The sequence below is a fragment of the Zalophus californianus genome, chromosome 6, assembly GCF_009762305.2.
Source record: "Zalophus californianus isolate mZalCal1 chromosome 6, mZalCal1.pri.v2, whole genome shotgun sequence".
In the NCBI taxonomy this organism is placed as follows: Eukaryota; Metazoa; Chordata; class Mammalia; order Carnivora; family Otariidae; genus Zalophus; species Zalophus californianus.
Genome location: NC_045600.1, coordinates 83329921 through 83350256, shown reverse-complemented (window position 1 = coordinate 83350256; position 20336 = coordinate 83329921). Strand labels below are relative to the sequence as shown.

The following is a 20336-nucleotide window of genomic DNA, read 5'->3' as shown; positions in this document are numbered from 1 at the left end:
GCTGTTTCTAGCTGTGGTCAATACAGGAGAGCAAATTCGTTTCTTTCGTTTAAGGATTCTGCTGGCAAATGTCAGACCGTTATAACTGGCAGTTTTGTTGCTTCCTACACTCAGCTGTAGGGCTCTTGGGATCCTTTCTAAAGGGATTGTTTCAGGAGAGGCAAGTAGGGTAATTAGAAGTTGCTATTACACGGTGCCAACGGTGGCTCCCAGGTATGAGATGTAGGTCCTCAAACACCAGTAAGGCTCTCAAATGGGGTGCTTCCTAGAAATATGGATTCCTAAGGCTGCACCTCCCTGAGATCCAATTCCCAAAGTCCTCGGATGAAGCTAAGGAGTCTTAATTTTACAGAAGTTAATGATAAAGGGCAACTAAGGGAAAACCTTCACTTAAAATGGGGGAGCCTGCCTTGCTCAGTCAGAAGAGCATACATACTACTCTTGATCTCAGGGTCGTGATTCAAGTCCCACTTTGGGCGTGGAACCTACTTAAAAAAAAATCATACTTCATGGTGAGCCTTCATACTTTCCCTTTAAGATCAGAAACCAAGCAAGGACACAGGCTCTCTTCACCTCTATTCAACATTGTACTGGAGGGTGTAGTCAGTGCAAAAAAGGCAAACAAAAGGCATCCAGATTGGAAGAAACAAAACTGCCTTTATTTGCAGGTGATGTGATCCTCTGTTGAAAATCATAAGGAGCACGCACAGAGCAAAAACAAGGAGCACGCACAGAGTAAAAACAAAAGTACTGGAACTTCTATGTTTAGTGAGGTTGCAGAATACAAGATAAGTATACAAAAATCAACTATTTCTCTACACTAATATAAAAAATGAAATTAACAACTGCATTCATAATAGCATCAAAAAGAATAAAATACTTAGGAAAAAGTTTAATAAAACAAATCCAAATTTATACACCAAAAATATAAAACATACTGAGAAATGAAGATCTAAAGTAAAGAGACTTTGCATGTTCATGGTTTGTTAGACTCAGTATTAAGATGGCAATTCTCAAATTGATTAGATTCAATGCAATACCTAACAAAATCCTAGCACGTGTGTGGTAGAAATTGACAAGCCGATCCTGAAATGTATAAGGAAATACAAAGGACACAGAATAGCTAAGCCAATTTTGAAAAAAAAAAGTCTGAATTACACTACCCGATTCATAACTGACTACAAAGCTACAGTAATTGAAACAGTATTCACGAGGATAGGCCTATAGAGACAGCGAAACAGAATTGAGAGTCCAGAAACAAACCCTTACATTTAGGATCAATTTTTGACCAACATGCAAGATAATTCAATGGGAAAAGGATAGTGCCTTCAATCCAGGATATTGGTAGGGTCAATTGATATTTAGTTCAGTTATTAAAATATTAAAATACTTACACACTTCGCATTTCCCATTTCCCCAGACCCAAGGTTGCCTTCTCTGCCTCCTCTTATACTCAGGACCCCTCCCTCCCATACTTATCCTCTACCCAGCAACTGAAGGGTTTACTGCCTAGCACAGCAGAGGACCTATCTCTAGGACTTAGCTCCAGCCATACATTCTGATAGATCAGTGCAACACTAGCTAAAAATAACTTCCCATTATAGATGTATTTCTTCCTAGGGCACAGGCAACTAGGAAAGAACCAAAAACAAAACCATAAAACAGTGTCAACTGGGATAATACAGACTGTTTCTCATTTATTTCCTCAACAATCATGCCCTTCATGTTAAAAAAGTTTGCAGATGTACCTGTGTGTTCCTAAAAACAAAAACAAATACAAAACAAATACACACACACACACACAAAATAAAAAAATATTTTTTAAAGATTTTATTTGTTTGTTTGACAGAGAGCGAGCGAGCACGCAAGCAGGGGGAGCAACAAGCAGAGGGAGAGGGAGAAGCAGGCTCCCGCTGAGCAGACGTGGGGCTCGATCCCAGGACCCTGAGATGATGACCTGAGCCAAAAGCAGACGCTGAACTGAGCCACCCAGGCGCCCCCCAAAATAAAAATATACATTTTTAAGATTTTACTTATTTGACAGAGAAAGACTGCGAGAGGGAACACAAGCAGGGGGAGCAGGAGAGGGAGAAGCAGGCTTCCTGCTGAGCAGGGAACCCAATGCGGGGCTCGATCCCAGGACCGTGGGACCACGACCTGAACCAAAGGCAGACGCTTAATGACTGAGCCACCCAGGTGCCCCTAAAAAATATTTTTGAAAAATAGTGTTATATATACAGGGAGAACCTACTTAGTATGTTATGAACCAATAGGCAGGAATTCTAGATCATCTAGGTAAACCTCTGTTGTAATTTAGGAATTCTCCAAGATTCCTGACAAAAATGGTCATTCAAGATTTTGCTTAAGCAATTCTAGCAACTAAGGGCTAGGGAATGCACTAGTTTTTGTGATATCCTGTTCCTCATTTGAATAATAATTAAGAAATTCTTCCTTAGGAGTGCCTGGCTGGCTCAGTTGATGGGAGTATGAGATTCTTGATCTTGGGGTTGTGAGTTCAAGCCCCATGTTGGGGACAGAGATTACGTAAAACTTTAAAAAAAATCAATTTAATTAAAAAAAAATTCTGGGGTGCCTGGGTAGTTCAGTTGGTTAAGTGTCTTTCAACTCAGGTCATGATCTCACCATTGTGATATTGCATCCCACATTGGGGTCCACACTGGGTGTGGGGCCTGGCTTAAGATTCTCTCCCTCTGCCCCTACCCCCACCTTAAAACACACACACACACACACACACACACACACACACACACACACACACACACAAGATTCTCTCCCTCTGCCCCTACCCCCACCTTAAAACACACACACACACACACACACACACACACACACACACACACACACACACACACACACACACACACCCCGTTTCTGAAGAGGCTGTCCTGGCTGGCTCATTGGTAGAGCATGTAACTCTTGATCTCGGGGGTTTTGGGTTCAGGCCCCAAGTTGGGTGTAGAGATTACTTAAAAATAAAATCTTAAAAAAAATTGTTTCTAAAGTAATAGTGTGTGTGTGTTTTAGGGAGTAAGATTTTCAGAATAAAACACTAAAAATCTGTTTAATGGTGCTTGATATCTATTATAGCAGACAAGAGAACTTATTTGATTAATTCTTATTTCTGCAACCACATTCAGGTATAGGATATAACTATTCACCTACCTGGTTCAGTTCTTAAATAGACTGCAAAGGGTGGTGGAAAGTGTCAAGACCATGTCTCCAAAGTCTTTCTAGTTTCGAGAAGAGGTCAGAATCTAGTGCTTAGAAGACTGAATAGAGAAGAAAACTGAGTCTTGGCATCTCAAGACCAAATCCTTGATCAACTTCCACCGCAGGTTAAGATGTCAGGCTAGTTGCTTACTCCATCTTAGAAGACATGAGGCTCCTCACTGTGGTCTGCTCCATCCCAGAGATGGGAAGAAACTGCCTGCAGTACCTCACAACCTTATAGGTACATCTCCCATCACTCCTTGGTGTAGAGGAAAAGAAACTCTAAATTGAAGTTTCTACTAAGCTAGATGTTAAACAGATCACAGATCTGTATTAGAAAATACCAGCCACCTTTAGTTTGAATCGTTTGTTGACTCAAAGCTCAGTCAAAATGTGAATTTAAGGGCCCCTGGGTGGCTCAGATGGTTAAGCGTCTGCCTTTGGCTCAGGTCATGATCCCAGAGTCCTGGGATTGAGTCCCACATAGGGTTCCCTGCTCCTTGGGAGCCTGCTTCTCCCTCTGCCTCTCTTTTTCTCTCTCTCTCCTCTCTCATGAATAAAACCTTTTTTTAAAAAATGTGAATTTAGGGAATTTCAGTCCAGTAATGACTTCCTTCCAAGCAGTTCTGCTCTCAGTGTTTGGGAAACAGGATAAATACCTGGTTTATAGTATAAGAAACCCAGTTTGTAAAGATAGTCCTCTCTGAGGCATCTCTGCAATGAATGTTTGCTTTAAATCCTAATCAACACAGTTTATTCTAGTATTTTATTTTTAAAGATTTATTTATTTTAGAGAGAAAGAGAGCATGAGAGAGTGGGGGAGGGACAGAGGGATGGGGAGAGAATCTCAGACTCCCCACTGAGTGCGGAGCCTGACACAGGATTTGATCTCACGATCCTGAGATCATGACCTGAGCCAAAATCAAGAGTGGGTTGCTTAACCGACTGAGCCACCCAGGTGCCCCATATTCCAGTATTTTACATACAGAACTTGGTAACATGATTCTAAAAGCAATTTGAAAAAATAGATGACAGTAAAGACTCTTCTGAAAAGAAGAATGAAGGTAAAATAAAGTAATTCAATTACTTGTAGCAGTTTGACATTCATTTCTTTGGAGACATATCAAAAGCTTTAAGTACATGTCCAAACCTTGACCTAGTAATCCCACTCCTGTAAAATCTTTTCAAAGAGCTCTGTGGAGAAAGGTATTCATTGTATCATTAGAACAGATAAAATTGGAAACAATAAACAAGGTAATAATTAAATACTATATCTAGTCTGTAAAATGTAACCATTAATATAAGCTAGGAAGAACAGGTAACATAGGGAAATATTACATTAATTTTTTAATTTATTTTCTTATTATGTTATGTTAGTCACCATACATTACATCATTAGTTTTTGATGTAGTGTTCCATGATTGTTTGCAAATAACACCCAGTGCTCCATGCAGTACGTGCCCTCTTTAATACCCATCACCAGGCTAACCCATCCCCCCACCCCCCTCCCCTCTAGAACCCTCAGTTTGTTTCTCAGAGTCCATCGTCTCTCATGGTTCGTCTCCCCCTCCGATTCCCCCGCTTCATTGTTCCCTTCCTTCTCCTAATGTCCTCCCTGCTATTCCTTATGTTCCACAAATAAGTGAAACCTTATGATAATTGACTTTCTCTGCTAATACATTAATTTTTTAAAGCTGATATAATCTTGTGTTATGTTCCATTTATGTTCAAATATGTAATGCATGGACAGACCAAAAAGGAACAAGAGAAATCAAGTTGGTTGAGGGGATTTTCCTCAAACTATATTTAATGCTGTAATATGTTTATAACATTTTTACAGTATTGATTATGTTCTACTTTAGTCACAAGACTGCTGTTCCTTTGGCCATGGCCAGTAACATTCAGTTTTTCCCAAAATGGACCCCTTGGTCCTTCATCTAGTTTCCACTTTCACTGAATCCTAACATTAGACTCAAAGTGAAACAAAGCTTAAACACCATAGCAAGTCATTTGGAATGAATTTTTGAGGCAGACGGATGGGAAAAGAAGAGGGTATCATGTTAGAATTTGTATAGCTGATTCCAGCTATTATTACTGCTTTGAGTCCAGTGGCATGCCCCTAAACCTAAGGCGAGATATTCGCACCTTACAGATGAATTAGTCAGAGTCTTTTTTTTTTTTCCTTAGGTAGACTCCACACACAGCATGGAGCCCACTGTTGAGCCCAAACTCATGACCCTGAGATCAAGACCCAAGCTGAGATCAAGACTCCCCAAGTCACTGAGTCTTGAAGATGTGAAAAGCCATGTAATGATAGCTGGGTATAATGTGTCATTGAGGCTGCACATGCTTGAGGGGGTGGATGACTTAATAACAAGCAATAAACACATACCCCATTTTTAGGCCTTTTCTACATTTAAAAAGCCAGGGAGTCAAGAACAGAAATGGAGTCCTACCTGGAGTGAGTGGGAAGTGGCCAAGGTAACAAACCTGTGCCCAGGGGCACTCAGTGCTGGCCCCTAGCCGAATACCCCCACATCAAAGGTCCAGGCAGCAGCAGAGCAAACATGCATTTGACAGCACAGACATAAACCTGAGTAAGGGAAACACGGTTTGGGATTTCAAACTTGAAGGAGGGGACTGAGCTTTATAAAATTCTTAAAAAACACTTAAGACAAAACTGACCCAAGTTATTTTGTTTTAACCACAAGTATTTATTGATGGATCGAAGAATACAATTTTAATGGAACAATAAGGCACAACCGTGGATTAAAACAGTTTGCTATACAGCCAAAAGGAGGAAAAAGCCATATCTTAAGGAACTTTACATATGGAAGTCAAGGAGCCTCTGAAGTACCTCTCTAACAGATGAGTGTCAGAAAGTTCTTCCCTTTTATCCATTTCCTATATTACATCACTTGATCACAAAGTCAGACTGATACTTCATCCAGAATTCCTCAGTCATTTATACTTGAGTCATCCGGCCTGGCCACTCCTGTTTCCCACTCTTACCAATCCCTTTGCAGTATCTTGTTTTTGTTTTTAAGCAATTCCCTGCCAAAAGTATTCCAAAGCAAGGAAACAAGGCCTTCCAAAGCAAGGAAATAACCAAGCGAGCAAGCAAGGTGTCAGAGAAAATCAGCCAAGGGCAGATATATAGACGAAGAGACTCATAAAGACAGGAGGACAACAGTCTGATTCACTGAGGTCTACACTAAGCTGGATAGGCAGAGAAGTTGCTCTGGCTCATGCAAAGGCCTGTAAATGCCACCTCAGGTTGTGCCACTGGTGCCAGACTCCTTGTTTCTAAGAGATGAGTAGTGGTTTGCAAGAGGAGCTGGGAAGTCAATGTAACCAGGCAGCTTATGATAATAATACATTCAATGCTTGGGACCTCTTCCAGGAGCGGACTATGGCTTCCAGCATTAACATTTGCCAAGTGTAAAATTCATTGAGAATTTTGTGCAAAACTTCAAGACACTGAGGACAATCTTTAAATCTCTCGGACTGGGCTAAGTTAGGCACTTCCGTTAACACTGCTCATCCAATTTGGAAATGTGACGTGAAACACATTCCAGGGCACATAACACTGAGGCATAAGCCATGCTGCAGAAGTTTGGGGATACACCAGGCTTTCAGAGTGCCCAGGCTCCCTGACCAAAAAGCCACGAGAAAGGCCCCAAGCACAACATCAGGGCAGCCATTGTGGTGGTGATGGTTTCCGAAAACTAAGCAAACCTGCCGGCATATGGCCCCTTTCTGAAGAGTCAACACTGTACTAGCAAGAGTAGCCACGTAGTTATGTAAGTTGAGAATCAGAGGCCAGAGGTAGAGCGATCCGGGCAAGCCACGTGGAAGCCTTGGCTCTATACCTCTCACCAAGGCCACCACCTTTCAACAAGAACATCTAACCAATAGCCCTTTGATGACAGAGCAGAGTACAGGGGACCAAGAGATGATCATTCTTTTGAGAGAAGTGTTGGTTGTGGAAAAGCTCCTGTAGAGGCAACATCCCAGAGACCCATTTAAGAATAAAGGTAGACAAAAACCGCCAGACCGCCACACTATCCTGCCAAGTGAGAAATACGCTTAACGGGCATAGCTTGGGGGGCCAAGTAGAACAGAGGGACTGAAGCTTAATGAAGAGCAGGGAGACTGAAGAACTAAGTGACAGAGAAGTAGGAAAGAAAGGACATACTAAAAAAGGACGAAGGAGCATGCCGAAGCCTGGCTGGAGGGGAGGCAGCAAGGCTGTCTTCTACATCCAGAGAAAGAGCTTTGCTGGTTGGTTCTTGGCATGGATTGCCTCTCTCACTTTTTCAGACGGGATGGACATGTGGCCTTCAGCAGGGAACCAGGGGAGATGATATTTAGAAATGGAGATAACTGGTGAATGATACTGAACAGAATAGACTGGGGTACCATTCTGTAATGCCCTGTTTATACACCAAAGGCAAGTTTACGTTGACAGAACATAGTTGGGGTTGTCATGCAACAGCAGTAGTACTTTGGGAGAAGGGGAATGATGGGGTGTTGGTGGGGCTGGTGGACAGGAGGACTCTCAAGTTCCAGTTCTTAAATACTAGAAAGCAGGGAACCGTTTGGTCTCAGTCCTTCAGTGAAGAAATCGGATGCTCATTTTCTGTTCTACGTCCACCTTCTCCAAAACCTGGGGGGGAGAAAACCCCCCCAAAACCCAATTATGGTTATGAAGGTCAAAAGAGGAGATACTGCCCCAAGTTCTTATTGGAATGTTTTTCTCCCTCCCTCCTACGCGACAGAATTTTCAAACTTTTTCAAACCAAGAGGTGACAGACTGACCTTAACAAATTCTGTGAAAGATATGGCGCTGTCCCCATCCTGATCAGCCTCCTGGATGGTCCTGTCTGCAATGCTGCCCAGCTGCTCATCTGAGATATTTACTCCAACCATCATGCGTAGCACCTACAGGACCAAAAGCCAGGAATAACAGGAGACTTGGGGGTCAGTGGGACTCTTTTAAAGAAAAAGATTAAAGAAAAAGCCACCTCCACCCTCTTTTCCTTTGATGTCCTCAAATGTAACAGCCAGAAAGCGGAAACCCTTGTCTTCTCATCTAGGCCATTCTAGACAATGATATGAGCAGAACTCTCTGGCAAGGTCACTGGATAGGAAGGCAAAGCTTCACTGGGGGAAGAGTCCTTTGCATTTTGCTCTTCCCATTTTTTTTTTTTGTAAATTTTTTTTATTCTGTTATTTTTTTTTTAAAGATTTTATTTATTTCTTTGACAGAGAGAGACAGCGAGAGAGAGACCACAAACAGGGGGAGTGGGAGAGGGAGAAGCAGGCTTCCTGCCGAGCAGGGAGCCCAATGCGGGGCTCGATCCGAGGACCCTGAGACCATGACCTGAGCCGAGGGCAGATGCTTAACGACTGAGCCACCCAGGCACCCCTTATTTTATGTTATGTTAATCACCATAGGTTACATCATTAGTTTTTGATGCAGTGATCCATGATCCATTGTTTTCGTATAACACCCAGTGCTCCATGCAGTACATGCCCTCCTTAATACCCATCACCGGGCTAACCCATCGCCCCACTCCTCTCCCCTCTAAAACCCTGTTTCTCAGAGTCCATAGTCTCTCGTGGTTCGTCTCCCCCTCCGACTTCCCCCCCTTCATTCTTCCCTTCCTATCTTCTTCTTTTTCTTTTTCTTTTTCCTTAACATATAATGTATTATTTGTTTCAGAGGTACAGGTCTGTGATTCAAGTCTTACACAATTCACAGCACTCACCATAGCACATACCCTCCCCAGTGTCTATCACCCAGCCACCCCATCCCTCCCACCTCCCACCACTCCAGCAACCCTCAGTTTGTTTCCTGAGATTAATGCTCTTCCCATTCTTTTTGTCTGGAACATAGATATGATGCTTTGGTGGTAGAGCAGCCATCCTAGGGACTGTGAGATGAAAGTCTTCTGTGTTATGCATGCCAGAGCAAGAATACAGAAGGCTTGTTCCTGGACATCACGTAGGTTCTGTATCAACCCAGATAATCTATCCCCAGACTTCTTGTTGCGTGAGGCAAACTAGTTCCTTATTGGTTTAAGTCACTTTGGCAGGGCTTTCTAAGAATCCCACATGAATGCAGTCCTCTCTGAAGCAGTGCATTAACCCAGCTATTCCTAAAGGACAGCCAAGAAACATAAAGATCTTTGAAGGTTTAAATACTAAACCTTTTTTTTAGAAAAATAAGCACATTTAAGGGACTGTAGTCAAGAGAATTTAACACTGTTTCACCAAATTTGCTCCACACATAACAAAAAACTCCTCCCAATCCGGCTAACATTTTAGGGTGTAAATATATTTTGAAAATTATGACTTTAGGCAAAATAAGCAACTGTAGTGATATGACTGTTAGTATGAAATGGGGGACAGGGTGCTTTTGTGATGTCTCACATCACTGTAGTCAGCCACCTCTGCCTTCAGAGGTAAGAGGTGAGCTTTTCCATAGGAGAGAAAGACCTTCTGGCCCAGGAGTTCACAGGCCCCACTCCTTTACACCCTTCTCCAATCTCATGACATAGATTTTTAAAGAGTAAATTATAGGATTTTCTGAAAAGAAAAAAAGAGCTGAAATGCTGATTTGCCTCAATACTAGTTATTTCTTTTCACAAATTGATTCTTGAAAATTGAAAGTTGTACATTTGGGGGTACAAAGATAGGCAAATGGAAGGATTAATAAAAAGAGGCAATCTTGGGGCGCCTGGATGGCACAGTTGGTTAAGCGTGACTCCTGGTTTCGGCTCAGGTCATGATCTCAAGGTTGTGAGATGGAGACCCACCTCGGGCTCTGTGATCAGCATGGAGTCTGCTTGAGATTCTCTCTCTCCCTCTCCTTCTGCCCCCCCCCCCCAACTCTCTCTCTCAAAACAAGAAAAATTTAAAAAGAGGCAATCCTGGCAAAAATACTGAATGGCCAAGCCATTTGCCATCTTCCTTGATTGTGTGTGCCGGACTAGACAAGTCCATCCTCAAATAGCAGCTTCTTCTGATCTCAGTCCAATTATTCTCTGAAGTGTTTTATTTTTAGAATTAGAGAACCGTGTTGAGCACATGTGCTCTGTGGGGAGAGGAGTGGTGTTGTCTGAAGAATCACTCATCCAGTCTGTTAGCGAGGACAAGAGGGTCTAGAAGTGGCTTGATCCAGGTCCCAGCAACCAGTGGCCCTCGCTGTCTGCCATGCCTCTGTGCCCAATCAGCACTCCACAGAGCTACTCAGGGTTCCAGTTGGAAGTTCATTAGCAAATAGGACTTTTATTATTACTACCTTTTTTTAAAAAGATTTATTTCTTTGAGAGAGAAAAAGAGAGAGAGGGAGCAAAAGCAGGGGGAGTGGGAGAGGGAGAAGCAGGCTTCCGTGGAGCAGGGAGCCCCACGTGGGGCTCGATCCCAAGACCCTGGGATCATGAACTGAGCCGAAGGCAGACACTTAATGACTGAGCCACCCAGGTGCCCCCCTACTTTACCTTTTAGGTGTTATCTTGAAATAGACAAATCTCCCCCAGAAAGTCTTGAATGTATTAGCTTCCTAGAGTCCTCCAGAATCATAAATATTAAAGAAAAGAAAAAAGGAGAACTTTCTCCCCTCTGAACTTGTATTTAAGGAAGTGGGGAAGACAAGAGGAAGGCAATGCTAAGAGGATGAAATGCTAATCACTGCTAGTAGGAGGACAGGGGATTGTCCTCAGGAGTAACAGAGGACAGTGAGCACTTGGCTCTGTACACCAGCCCAGCAAGAGTTCCTTGACTCCTACATCAAGCCCACGGACAGGCGGGACAGCAGCATTCACCTAAGTGTCATCAGAATATACCTGGATATCAATAAACTTATATAACAATAATGGAACTATCTGACTTAGACCATCTTGCATAGTTTAGCTCTGCCAGTCAGCACCTAAAAGACATTAAACTGGCTTTTAAATAGCAGAGACATCTGTCGTTGAGAACTCAATGAGCCATTTCACGTTCCCGCGGGGTCATCCGGCTCTGCCTTATATTTAAAACGGTACTCTGCACTGGCAGGTGTTAAATAAACACTTGCTGAAAGAACAATTCCCGCCCAAAAGGACAAGCAGACAGAGCCCAAACAAGTTGTCCACATGCACAGCAGCTGTCCCACATACCTGTAACAGCTCATCACGGGAAATCTTGTCATCTTTATCCAAGTCATAGAGTCGAAAAGCAACTGGTAGGGGAAAACGAGAAGTTACTGGAAATTAGCAGTGTTTCACCCTTTCGCAAGGAAGTAAATACATAAAGAACACTAGACAGGAAACTGACAAGTAGTTTCTCAAGAGCAACTGACATGACCTCTAGAGCTTTTAAAGACATTATACCATTTAAAAAATTGAAATGCATCTCATAATTGATGACATCTTAACCCTGATAAAATAGGGCCCCTCTTCAGGCAAATAAGAAAACTTAATAAAAAGAAACAACTGGATGTTCTTTTTCTTACCTTAGAATGTTTAAAAAAAAAAACACAAAAAACAAATCTGTAAATGGTTCTAGACATGAGGTCATCTCACAAAACCCACCAAAGTCTACTGTGCACTGCTCAGAGGGAGCCAGGAACAGGAGCCGTGCAGGTGAAGGAGCTGACTACACAAAGTATTGCTTGGGGAAAATGGCCATTTTGGCAAATTTCTGCCAAATTTCAAGTAATTGTCTTCCATCTTGGAACTCTGAAAGTAAAGAACATCACTTTTTTTTTTTTAAGGATTTTATTTTTTAAGAACTTCACTTTTAAATAAAAATGCCAAGAATTTGATGGTTTCCTGGCCTTATCATGTTTCTCTCCCTTAAATATATATGTAAGTCTTCCGGAAACTAGGATACATGAGAGAATTCAGAAGAGCAAAAATCATTCAGACAGGGCCACGTTGCTGAAGAGCTACCAGCTGAGGTGTCATACCACTGGATGATTTTACTGGCAACTGTGAGAAATCGTCACACTGAGGAAGTGACTGCCTTGTAATTATAGTTGAATGAAGTGTGGTTTTGAAGCTCTGAATCACAGTATGCTACTAAGGTTTTTGGGTTTTGGTATGGTGCTGTGAATACTAAAAGGCCAAAATCCACTGTTCTAGTTATTAAGATAGATTTAGATCTTGTCCTCTGCAGCTCATGATCTAGTAGAGGAGAGCAACATACTTCTCACTTTAATACATTTGCAATGTTATCATACATATGAAATGCTAGGGAACAAAAAGTATGGCAGTTACGCCTTTCTGGTTCAAGGAACATTTATTTTTTTTATTTATTTATTTTTTTAAAGATTTTATTTATTTATTTGAGAGAGAGCATGAGAGGGGGGAGGGTCCGAGGGAGAAGCAGACTCCCCACCAAGCAGGGAGCCCGATGCGGGACTCGATCCCGGGACTCCAGGATCATGACCTGAGCTGAAGGCAGTCGCTTAACCAACTGAGCCACCCAGGCGCCCTCAAGGAACATTTAAACATGGTCCTGAAAGACAGAGAAACCTGATGACGGGTGGGATTCTAGGCAGAGCTCATACTAGGCACAAAGGCATTAGAACATGGATGAATATCTCAGTGTTGAAACCACCCCTTCCCCTGCCAAAAAGGAGTGAGTCCACTAAAAGTTGAAGTAAAAATTTTAATTTTTTTTTAAGATTTTATTTATTTATTTGAGAGAGAGAATGAGAGATAGAGAGAGAGCATGAGAGAGGGGAGGGTCAGAGGGAGAAGAAGACTCCCTGCTGAGCAGGGAGCCAGATGCGGGACTCGATCCCGGGACTCCAGGATCATGACCAGAGCCGAAGGCAGTTGCTTAACCAACTGAGCCACCCAGGCGCCCGAAGTAAAAATTTTAGAAAAATTTAACTTACTTGTTGTAAGGTACATATTAGAATTCTAGGGGGGGCCACCTGGCTGTCTCAGTTGGTATAGCATGTGACTCTTGATCTTGGGGTTGTGAGTTCAAGTCCCACATTGGGTGCAGAGATTATTTAAATAAATAAACTTAAAAAATTCTAGAGGGGGAAATAACTGGGAGACTTTCACTAATGTTTGTTTTCTTCAATTTGGTTAGTTGGTTAACTTTATCAAATTTGAGAATTTATATGCTTAGGAGGTTTAGATTGCAAAGGAAAGAAGATAAGGATCATTACTATTCCTAATGGAATATGTGTTTATTTTATTTTAAGATTTTATTTATTTATTTGAAAGAGCGAGCGAGCCCAAGCAGGGAAGACGGGCAGAGGGAGAGGGAGAAGCAGACTCCCCGCTGAGCAGGGAGCCTGAAGTGGGGCTCAATTCCAGGACCTGGAGATCATGACCTGAGCCAAAGGCAGATGCTTAACCAACTGAGCCACCCAGGCGCCCTAGTAATATGTGTTTAATACAATCCCTAGAGTGAACACACAGACACACACATACCTGTATATGTTGTCAAGTTTAAAATACACAAAATGTGTTATCTACTAAGCACTCTTCAGGATGATTTCGGAATGGAAATCTGTTTGCTATATAACCCATAAACATCTGTTTCTGAATTTTTTTATTTAAACAACCATTTATTTTCATTTTTTTTAAAGTAACCTCCACGCCCAAAGTGGGACTCAAACTCATGAACCCCAGATCAAGAGTCACATGCTCTACTGACTGAGCCAGCCAGGCGCCCCTGTTTCTGAATTTTTTAATCAGGTAACTATTATAAACACATCTCCTTCTGCCAAGGTATTTACAGAAGCCTGAACTGCTAATTTTTTTTTTAAAGATTTATGTATTTATTTTAGGGAGAGAGAGAAATCCTTAAGCAGACTCCCTGCTGAGTGTGGAGCCAGACACAGGGCTTGATCCCAGGACCCTGAGATCATGACCTGAGCTGAAATTAAGTCAGATGCTTAACTGACTGAGCCACCTAGGTGCCCCTGAAACAGCTAATTCTTAAAACTCAGCTGCCAAGGACTGAATATTTGTATCCCCCCCAAAATTCCTATTTTGGAACTCTCAATCCCCAATGTGATGCTCTTAGGAGGTGAGGCCTCTGGGAGGTAATTAGGTTTGGATCAGGTCCTGAGGGTGGGGTCCTCATGAGAGAATTAATGCCCTTATAAAAAGAAGAGACAGGAAATTTCTCCTCCTCTCTGTCTCTACCTCCCTCCCCATATGAGGATACAGTAAGAAAAAGGGGGCTCTTCTGGGTGCAGCAGGAGGACCCTCACCAAGAACCTGATTGTGCTGGCATGGTGTTCTGAGACTTCCAGGCTCCAGAAATGTGAGAAACATCTGTTGTTTAAGCCACCCAGTCTATGGTGAGCAGAGGAAGATATCAGCAGAGAGGTAAATACAGAGATTACCCGATAGGACCTTTGAAGAAAAACTGCAGCATTAGTAGTTGTTTCTTAACTGACCTGGATTCCTATCAGGCAGTTCTGGCCCTGAACCAGCAAAAACATTTTCCCCAAGATAAACGAATGGTCAAATGCGTAAATGACTGAGCCATTTTGTTAACATTTCTCTTTACTCTTCTCATCTCTCTTTTATCTCCCCATTCTTGGTCCTATGATTTGGACTCTCCCAATCCAGAGCTATCTTCTTGCATCTCTGTTTCCATGGCTTTAATTAAACGCTTTTCAGTGCTTGTGATTCCCAAACGTGATCTGCTTGTGATTCCCTCTGCTCTGAGCTCCTGACACTGATGTCAAAGCGATATGGTACACTGGTTAAGACCCTGGCTCTGCAGAATTCTGGCTCTGAGGGTTACGAGCTATGTGAACATGAACAAGTTACTTGAACTCTCGGTGCCTCAGTGGTCCAAAAGGGGTAAGCAAAATGAGGATAACAGAATCCACCTCACAGGGTTGTAAGGACTGAAGGAATTATACACAAAGGGCACTTAATTTTTTTTTAAAGATTTCATTTATTTATTTGAGAGAGAGAGCATGAGAGGGGGGAGGGTCAGAGGGAGTAGCAGACTCTCTGCTGAGCAGGGAGCCTGATGCGGGACTCGATCCTGGGACTTCAGGATCATGACCTGAGCCGAAGGCAGTCACTTAACCAACTGAGCCACCCATGTGCCCAAAAAGGGCACTTTAAAGAGTGCTGCACACACACAGTAGGAGCTCAATAAATATCACCTACCTTCCGTTACCTCCCTCCCCTCTTTTCACACTACTCACCTCTTTCTTGGTAATGCTTTGTTCTCTGAACATTCCAAGTACTCACTTACCCTGGTTATTCCTGTGCCCAGAGCTCTCTTCTGTTCTTTGCATGGCTGGCTCATTCTTAGCTCAGAGAGGCTTTCTTTCACTCACAACTTCTTCTAATGCAGTGGCACCCCTCACCACTTTCTCACCTCACCTTATCCTTTTCCTTCACAAGACTTGCCACACTCATGAAGTTTTTCTTCAACTGTCATTTCTTTTTCTTCTTGTTTTTTTTTAAGTAGGCTCCACGCCCAGAGTGGAGCCCAACACGGGGCTTGAACTCATGACCCTGAGATCTAGACCTGAGCTGAGATCAAGAGTTGGACACTTAACTGACTGAGCCACCCAGGCACCCCCATCTGTCATTTTCCATGTTGTCTGTTTCCCTTATTAGATCGTAAGCTCTATTAAAACAAAGACCTTATCTGATTTAATGCATCATTGTATCAAGGGACTAAATTAGTGCCTGGCATACAGTAGTTGCTCAAACATTTGCTTAATGAAAGACCAAATGAATGATCTCAGTCAAACCTTTACCTTTTCATCACTGATTCTTCTTTAAAAAAAAGGGGGGGGTAAAATATACATAAAATTTACCATTTTGACTCTTTCACAATTACAGTTAAAGTACTTTCACATGGTTGTGTAACCACCACCACCACCAACCATCTCCAGAACTTTTTCATCTTCTCCATGAAACTCTGACCCACTAAACAGTAATTTCCCATTTCCCCCTATCTCTAGTCCCTGACAACTTTCCATGAATTTGGGCTACTCTAGGAACCTCATATAAGAAGAATCAAACAATATTTATCCTTTTGTCTGACTTACTATTTTTTTTAGTATCATCCATGTGCATGTAGCAGAATCTCCTTCTTTGAGGTCAAATACTGTTCTACTGTATATATATAACGCATTTGGTATATCCTTTCATCTTTCAATGGACATCTGGGTTGCCCCTACCCCTTAGCTGTGGCAAAATGGCTTTCACTGTTTCTTCTTGGCTACTCTCCCTAACTCTACTTTATAATACTCCTCATCCTCCAAATAAAAGAGCTTCATGCAGACTCCTTATTTCCCACATCACTCATTATGTGTTGTAAAAAACTTCAGGGGCGCCTGGGTGGCTCAGCTGGTTAAGGATCTGCCTTCGCCTCAGGTCGTGGTCGTGGGATCCTGGCGGGGGGGGGGGGGGAGTCCCTGCTCAGCACGGAGTCTACTTCTCCCTCTGCCCCTCTCTCCTCTTTCTGCTCATGCTCTCACTCTCTCTCTCAAATAAATTAAAAAAAAAAAACTTTTTTTAATAATGAAGAGGGTTTTTTTTTTAACATTTTATTTATTTGACAGAGAGAGAGACAGTGAGAGCAGGAACACAGCAGGGGGAGTGGGAGGGGGAGAAGCAGGCCTCCTGCCGAGCACGGAGCCCAATGCGGGGCTCAATCCCAGGACCCTGGGACCATGACCTGAGCAGAAGGCAGACGCTTAATGACTGAGCCACCCAGGCGCCCCTTAAATAAATAAAAAATCTTAAAAAAAACTTCAATCATTTAAGAAGACAATTAGAACATCAACAGGGAGGCTTATAGACCTCTTCCTTACCACACCTTGAACCACCGTAAGGTGGGTGGTACCTTTCATATAAGACATTATAACCTCACTGATCCGAAGAGGAGAGCACTTCTCCTAACCATTCCTCGAGACAAACAGATCAGTAGTACTATGTGTGCTTGGGCCTGTGCCTATATAGGTACAGTTCAGCCCTGGTGGCTGCCTTTAACACTTACACTGCAGCATAAAAAAGAAATAGGACCAAGTATGCTCTCAGAGTTCCTATTCTATGTAAAAGATGGTTCATAATCAAATTTGGTTCTAGAAACTCGTATTTTTTTTTAAAGATTTTATTTATTTATTTAATTGACAGAGAGAGAGACAGCGAGAGAGGGAACACAAGCAGGGGGAGTGGGAGAGGGAGAAGCAGGCTTCCCGCCGAGCAGGGAGCCCAATGCGGGGCTCGATCCCAGGACCCTGGGATCATGACCTGAGCCGAAGGCAGTCGCTTAACCAACTGAGCCACCCAGGCGCCCCTAGAAACTCATATTTTTAAGCAGATAAATGTGGAAGGTAAATGTATCTTAGTGGCAAATATGTTGTTAGATGTACAACGTTCAATTGCTCTTAGTGTACACCAAAAAGTGCTGTCTTGCTGCTGCTTTTGCTCTGTGGGAAATTCAGAGAAAACCAACATATAAACAGAAGTAGACATATAAGACTCCTCCTGTAGCTTTGGTTTCATCAATCGAATCACACGAACGTGATCCCAACAGATAGACTGCAACAGAATTCTAATTGGTTTTCAGCTCTCTGTAAAAGTTGGTCTGAAAGCCAAGACTAAAGTAATGGAAAAACTATGTATAACGTACACAACACTTTGCTATTATTCTATCTCATTCTAAATTTTTTTTTTAAAGATTTATTTATTTTGAGAGAGTGAGAATGAGAGAGAGAGAGAGTACATGAGGGGGGAGGGTTAGAGGGAGAGGCAGGCTCTTCGCTGAGCAGGGAGCCCAATGCGGGACTCGATCCCGGGACTCCAGGATCATGACCTGAGCTGAAGGCAGTCGCTTAACCGACTGAGCCACCCAGGCGCCCTCTATCTCATTCTAAAGTTTGCCATTTCTGGGGATGCCTGGCTGGCTCATTTGATAGAGCATGTAACCCTTGATCTCAGGGTTATCAGTTCAAGCCCCACATTGGGTGTAGAGCCTACTAAAGAAAAGAAAAGAAAAGAGAAAAGAAAGGGAAGGGAAGGGGAAAGGGAAGAAGGAAGGAAAGTTCACCATTTCTGTGGCATTCAAACCTTCTTCCTTCCTAACAGACTCTCATCCACAGCTGTCTGTCTCTGTCCCATCAGATGTGAACAGGGAAACAACACAGCCTAGTTGCTGATGAAAGCCATCATGTGACCACAAGGAGCCAGCCCTTTGGATGAAGCACATCCTAAGGATGGCAGAGCAGAGCAATAGAAAAAAACACAATTAACTCTGACACTTGCCTCACCTGATTTGTAAAGTGAGATAAAATACTTTCTTATTGTTGAATCCAGATGAGTCAGCTAAAGGAATCCTAACTGATACACCAATAACTACCAAATCTGTTTGGAATGTTTTCGTCAAGGTCAGTGTGAATTAATGCACTTAGACCATAGCAATTTACAAAGGAAATGAACTACAAAGAAAAGACTAATCCACGTGTTGCATAAAATATCTGGATCAAGCCATGGGAATACAAAGATAAAGAAGTATAATTTTTTTTTTCTTTTCTTACTATTAACTGCTTGCTGATTTGAAAGGACTATAATGCAGAAATTTTAAAAAACCACAAGGGATTCAATTTGTTTTACCTACTAGTTTTCCTTTTTTTCTATTGGGGTAAAATACACATAGAATTCACCATCTTAACCATTTTTAAGTGTACAGTTCAGTGGCAATAAATACATTGACATTGTTATACTATCATCACCACCACCCATCCCTAGAACTCTCTTCATCTTGTAAAACTGAATCTCTATACCTATTAAATAATAACTCCCTATTCTCCTCTCCCCCTATGCCTGGCAACCACCATTATATATTCTGTTGATTGTGACTACCTTTAAGTACCCATATTAGTGGCATCATACACTATTTGTCTTTTTGTGACTGGCATCATGTCCTCAAGGTTCATCTGTATTGTAGAATATTGCAATTTCCTTCCTTTTTAAGGCTGAATAATATTCCATTCAATGTATATAGCACATTTTTGCTTATCCACTCATTTATGGATGGACACTTGAATTGCTTTCTCATTTTAGCTATTATGAATAACACTGCTAAGAATGTGGCTATAGCAGTATCTCTTCAAGACCCTTTCAATTCTTTTGGAAACATATAGAGAAGTGGAAGTCTGAGTCATATGGTAGTTCCATTTCTAATTTTTTGAGGAACCACCATACTGTTTTCCACAGAGGTTATACCATTTTGCATTCCCACCAACAGTGCATGAGGGTTCCAATTTCTCTACATCCTTAACACCTGTTATTTTGTTTTTGGTTTTTTAAAGATTTTATTTATTTACTTGAGAGAGAAAAAGTGAGAGACAGAGCACGAGTGGAGGGAGAGGGGCCAAGGGAAAGGGAGAAGCAGACTTCCTGTTAAGCAGGGGGCCCGACGCGGGCTCAATCCCAGAACCCTGAGGTCATGACTCCAGCCAAAGACAGATGCCCAACTGACTGAGCCACCCAGGTGCCCTTATTTTGTTTGTTTTTTATAGTAGCCATCATAATGGGTGTAGGGTAGTATCTCATTGTAGTTTTGATTTGCATTTCCCTAATAATTACTGACGTTCAGCATCTTTTCATGTGCTTGTGGGCCATCTGCATGTCTTCTCTGGAAAAATGTCTATTCAAGTCCCTTGCCCATTTCTGAACTGGGTTGTTTTTGTTGTTTTAGGAGTTCTCTATATATTCTGGGTATTAAGCCCTTATCAGATATATGATCTGCCAATATTTTCTCCCATTCTGTGGGTTGTCTTTGTACTTTGTATTGTCTTTTGAAACAAGAACACATTTTATTTTCATGAAGTCCAATTTCTTGATTTTTAATTATGTCACCTGTGCCTTTCGTGTCACAGCTAAGAAATCACTGTCAAATGCAATGTTATGAAGATTTTGTCCTATGTTTTGTTCTAATAGTATTACTGTTTTAGGCCTTACATTTAGGTCCTTGATCCATTTTGAATTAGTTTGTGTCTATAGTGTTAGGTAGTGGTCCAATTCATTCTTTTGCATCTGGATATCCAGTTTTCTCAGCACCATTTGTTAAAAAGGCTGCCTGTTCTCTTTCTATTGAATAGT

The 20336-nt window shown here is 42.1% G+C and overlaps 1 protein-coding gene across 2 annotated transcripts in view; it reads right to left on the bottom strand.

The window, feature by feature from the left end:
• Positions 1–5929: 5929 nt before the first annotated feature.
• The window catches only part of CHP1 (calcineurin like EF-hand protein 1), a 44146-nt gene continuing 29739 nt past the window's right edge, over positions 5930–20336 (bottom strand). The window contains exons 5-7 of one of the 2 annotated variants that reach the window (XM_027570565.1): positions 11397–11458; positions 8053–8175; positions 5930–7900 (exon numbers count right to left, since the gene is read on the bottom strand). In XM_027570565.1, the coding sequence (XP_027426366.1) occupies positions 7847–7900; positions 8053–8175; positions 11397–11458 (239 nt within the window). In that variant the 3' untranslated portion in view covers positions 5930–7846. The remainder of the gene's footprint in view (positions 7901–8052; positions 8176–11396; positions 11459–20336) is intronic. The other variant, XM_027570566.2, reaches the window with a different exon arrangement.